The sequence below is a fragment of the Archocentrus centrarchus genome, chromosome 21, assembly GCF_007364275.1.
Source record: "Archocentrus centrarchus isolate MPI-CPG fArcCen1 chromosome 21, fArcCen1, whole genome shotgun sequence".
NCBI lineage: Eukaryota > Metazoa > Chordata > Actinopteri > Cichliformes > Cichlidae > Archocentrus > Archocentrus centrarchus.
In genome coordinates this window covers 1,447,501-1,452,500 of record NC_044366.1, presented here as the reverse complement: position 1 = coordinate 1,452,500, position 5,000 = coordinate 1,447,501, and the positions used below count along the sequence as shown (strand labels likewise).

Sequence of the window (5,000 nt, the reverse complement as noted above, 5' to 3'; positions counted from 1 at the left end):
ATTTATTAATTTAAAAATTATAATAGACTACAGACATCTACAAATAGAAAGATATCTAAGTTTTTAAGGTGCATGTTGTTCATTCTTGTGTTTAGAAATGATAAAAAAACTTCCAAAATGAAAGAAAGCTTCAACAAAATCTGAAGAAACAGCAGCTGTGACTTCATTTTTACACCAAAGCTAAAACCAAAGCTAAAACAGGGCCTTGTAATACCAGTCTGAACCACAAGATGGTGCAGTGAGTGAAGAGGGCGCAGTCTCGTTTGAGGCGGGTTAAAAAGGTCAAAGCTCAGGCAGGAAGGGGTGGGGCTGAAAAGCAACCCAAAGGTAAACAGAAAAACAAAGCACGCCCCCTGTTGGAACTCTGCCCCCTGGTGGCGAATGCTTCAGATTCCAACCCTTTAATCCCTGAGGTCAGCTGACCATAACTGACCCACCCACTGGACGGCTTTGTAAAGTATGCAATCAACAACAACTCCAGTTCTGGTCCATAAATCATCGTGTACGTATAATACAGGGTTCATAATTCAAGCACTTTTCAAACCTTGAAAGGACAATATTTAAAATCCAAGCATTTCCAAGGATTTCCAGCACCCGTACAAACCCTTATATCAGCAGACTCACTGTATGTGGAAATTATGCAGTTTCACTTATTGTTCTGAACACAGGTCACGTTGTTCATCACCGGCTTTATAAATGCTAAATAATTTAAGGGCATTGTTTTGAAGCTGAGTTATTTTTTAATCTCGGGCAGTGCGGTCTCCTCATCTCACCCCAGTGTGATGCACGCCTCGCGGACCACCTGGGAGCGCAGGTCTTTAGCTGACAGCTTAAAGGGAGCCTCCAGGAGTCGAAGCTGCTGAGGGAAACCTTCATAATCAGTGGCCCCCGCCAACATGAGCGAACGCACCTTCTTCAGCTACAGAGGAGCAAGAAAGAAAGTCACATTCAAGTACATCCATTTCATATGTGTGTGTGTGTGTGTGTGTGTGTGTGTGCTTTCAGAGGCTCACCGCCACCACTCGGTGCTCCCAGTCATGTTTGTCGTCAGACAGCACTTCTCTGATCTTGGTCAGCTGGTCCTCGAGCTCTCTGTTGGAGTAGATCTGTGCACAGCATGATGGGAACAGGTGTTATCAGGACTTGTATCATAATGGTGAAGCTGCAGTTCCTCTGGTGTCCAGCAGAGGCAGCAGTGAGTCAGCCCCCATAGACTCCCATGTTAAATCAACAGTCTGATACAGAAACTGTTCTGGTCTCTGTGGATAATTTCCCCCTTTATAACAGCTGTATGGGAGAGGATGTTTCTATAACTCACCTGTTCAAATGCATTATTATGGGCGTGGCCTCTCTGACAGGTGGATGGCGACCCTGATAGCAGCTGTAACCCTGTTTGTGCTTAATGCAAATATCTGACCAATAATACGGCTGCTGTGCTGAGACTGTGACAATCATGAGCCAAAGGTGTGGCTCAATCACCTCTACTGCTCCTGGAGCCACGCCCCCTGGGTAACCACGGTAACACGGGCCAGCTTACCTGGACTGAGGGCACGTCTTCAAAGGCTTTAATGAAATCCTCCTCATCAACAGCACCAGCAGCAGCTTCTTTACCTTTGGAGGGAAAATAAGAAACTTTAAATGATACTCAGCAGCATTTTAAACTCTAACCACAGGATACCGAGCAGATCAGGCAGTAATGGTTCACTGCAGACAGAGGCATGAATGGGGTCTGATTTTCATCTATTTTGGGGATTTTAACAATCAATAAAAATAACTGAAACTGATGTTAAAGATTTCTGTATGAAATACAAAGACTCAGAGCTCAGCTCGGCTGCCGGAGGGTTAACCTGCCGTGACACAGCCTTTATTATCATGGGAGTTACTGTTCATTGAAATCTGCAGAGTTACTTATTACACTGAGCCGGACCGAACCCCTCCCTCACCTGTCGGCTTCGCTGCGGTGGCCGAGCTGGGCCTTCTAACGGAGCTCACGACGGTCCTCCTGCCACTGGGAGGCGCTTTGGAGGAGGAGGAGGAGGAGGACCGGCCTCCGTCCACAGAGTCCTCATCCTCGAAGTTCTTATCTGCAAAACAAGAAGAAGAAATGAAAAAAGGCTGCAGCTGCTTTAAGCTGCGTGACCCTGAGAATCATTTCCTGTAAGGATCAATAAATCGCCGTCCAGTCATCGTTCAGATGCTGACATCATGCTCAGCCCTGAGTCATCTCTGGATGACCTCTCAGGGGGAAAGTGCAGCCTGTCAGGTGGTGCATGTATCTGTGCACGCTTTAATCCATCTGACCACTCACACGAGGGATTGGGGGGGGCTGAGGCACGGAGGTAAAGGCGGCGTTTGCAGCCTGGATCATGATCGCTCTCTGAGGACGTTCACAGAAATGAATCGTTTCTTCCATCATCGGAGCCACAAAACAAACTGACACAGGAAACACAAAAACACAAAGCAGCAGCTTCATCCTCACTAACAGCTCCCTGCACGAACATCATCATCCTCACCAAGAAACACAAAACACGACGAGGACAAAAAGCAACAGGTTGGCAGACGCAGAGAGCAGAGCGAGCAGACAGACAGGAAGCCGTGCAGAGCGAGGATGAGGAGAGGACAGATGAATGCGTCGCTCTTACGAGGGCAGATTTTCTTGCACATCAGCTTCTTCAGCATGTCTCGGCTGCAGCCTCTAACACACACGCTCGCTTTCTTCAGGCATCGCTGACCGGCAGGGTGTGTGTGGCTCCGACACACCACCAGGCTAACAGCCCTCTCCCCGAGACGTGTGTGTGTCACAGTAACATCACTGCTGATGCTGCCGGACTAAAGGCTTTAAAAACAGGGAGGGGTCTGAGCACAGCTCCTGTACGATCACCAGCAGCCCTCACACAGACCTGCAGGACTAAACCATGAAGCTCTAACGATATTTTTCAGGCTCAGAAACAAAATGACCATCCTTCCTTTTTCTGATGATTATCCTGATTCAGGTCTCAGGGGCAGCAGAGACGCTCAGAGCTCCCTCATCCAGCCTCCAGTTCTCCACAAGAGAGCTGAGATGTAACCTCTCCAGCATGTCCCGGGTCTCCCCTGGGGGGTCTCCTCCTGCCTGAAAAATCTCACCTAGGAGGCGTTCCTAGTCAGAAGCCCAAACCACCTCAGCTGGCTCCTTTTGGTGTGTAGGAGCAGCAGCTCTGCTCCGAGCCCCTCCTCTCTGACCGAGCTCCTCACCCTGTCTCTGAGGGAGAGCCCGGGCGACCTTCAGAGGAAGCTCATTATGATGGTGCAGATGATCTCATTCTTTGTCACTCCCCACAGCCTCATGTGTGAGGGCAGGAGCATAGATGGGCTCTTCTTTACCAGAATGCACCTGTACAGCATCCTCCCCTCTGCAGATCACCTTCTCCACTCATGAACGAGACCCACAGGACTCACTTAAACTCCTTCACTTAAGGGAGATCCAAGCCGCCTTTTTCCAGCTGAGCAGTGCAGCCTTAGCCCGGAGACTGAGACGAGCTCATCCTGAGCCAGAGACACGCAGCCAGAACGATGAACACATCATCATCTCTAAGAGCCCAGATGTGATCCTGATCACATCTGAACCACTCAGTGTGCTGAGGAAAGGCGTGCAGTGTGTGCTTCCTGCAGTTTTAATTATCGAGCCATCTCTGTGTGACCCCCCCCCCATGTCCTGAACACAGGACAGAGTCTGAGTGCCGATGACACACTGATCATCAGCCCGTCCCACCCCAAACACACCAACACATCGAGGAGACGCCATCACAGCCGACTTCCTCCCCTCAGAAACGCTAACAGCTCACCTGAGCATCGATCACAGCTGTCACAGCAGTCACACACACACACACACACACACACACACACACACACACACACACACACACACACACACAGAGGGGTGTGTGCCACAGCCTGAGGGTCACTAGAGTGTCTGAAGCACTGACAGGTGGAGGTGAGTGTGACTGAAACGGTTCATTCTGTTTCAGTCTGCACACAACGCTGACAAACTCCACACTGTTTGAGGGTGGGGCGGCACAGCGGTCAGCACTGCTGCCTCACAGCAAGAAGGTCCTGGGTTTGAATCCACCACATGTTCTGTCTGTGTGGGTTCTCCGGTTTCCTCCCACAGCCCACAGACATGCAGTTAGTGGGGTTAGGTTAACTGGTCACTCTAAATTCATTCACTCACAGGTGTGAATGTGAGTGCGTGTTAGTCCTGCGACAGGCTGGTAACCTGTACAGGTGTTCCCCACCTCTCAGCCTATGACAGCCCCCCCCGGTGACCCTGGAGGATTTAGAGCGCTCTGTAAATCCATCAAAAGTAACTGCTGTGAATGTAAAGATGGTTTTTCACTCTGTTTTATTGTTACAGTGAATTTAGCAGCAACCAAACACATGAATCATTTTCATCATTAGTCAGTCCTAATTTAAAGGTTTGTTTCTGCAGGGGAGAAACCACAAAAACACCGATCACATGGGGTCAAAGGGTGACCGAGAACTGCGTCCACATGAGGAGATCTCATCTTCATCGGCTGATGGAGGCTCTGATGATGTCGAGGACAAAAACACTGAACACACATTTGATCTGAACTCAGTTTGTTTTCTGCCTGAAAGGAAATGAACAAAATCTCCAAAGACCGCCTCCTGCTAATCTTCCACTCCGTCACCCACAGTGACACAGTTTCTCTGGATGAAAGCTGGACCGCTGAATACTGATGATTAAAATGTGGGCCATCGCCTCAATGTGTGCCCCCCATAAAAAGAGCCACCTGGTACACCCACATCCAGTGTGGTTCAGAGCAGGTCCTGCAGCACATTAACTGTGCACAGGTATTTAAGCACAGGTGTTTCACTGTAATAACCTGTCAGTGTCATTTAACCCCCTCTGTTTCAGGACTGAAGGATGTGCTGCCTCTTCTGTCCACTAGGTGTCAGGACATGCTGCGGGTGCAGTGCACAGCGGCGCCGTCAGAGCTGGC

General features: G+C 49.4%; 1 protein-coding gene across 22 annotated transcripts in view; it reads right to left on the bottom strand.

Moving 5' to 3' along the window:
• clasp1a (cytoplasmic linker associated protein 1a) overlaps positions 1–5,000 on the bottom strand; it is a 72,165-nt gene that overhangs the window by 32,651 nt on the left and 34,514 nt on the right. For all 22 annotated transcript variants that reach the window (XM_030758471.1, XM_030758478.1, XM_030758472.1 and 19 more), the window contains 4 exons: positions 1,944–2,084; positions 1,538–1,611; positions 1,014–1,106; positions 774–919 (listed from right to left, as the gene is read on the bottom strand). In XM_030758471.1, coding sequence (XP_030614331.1) covers positions 774–919; positions 1,014–1,106; positions 1,538–1,611; positions 1,944–2,084 — 454 coding nt within the window. The remainder of the gene's footprint in view (positions 1–773; positions 920–1,013; positions 1,107–1,537; positions 1,612–1,943; positions 2,085–5,000) is intronic.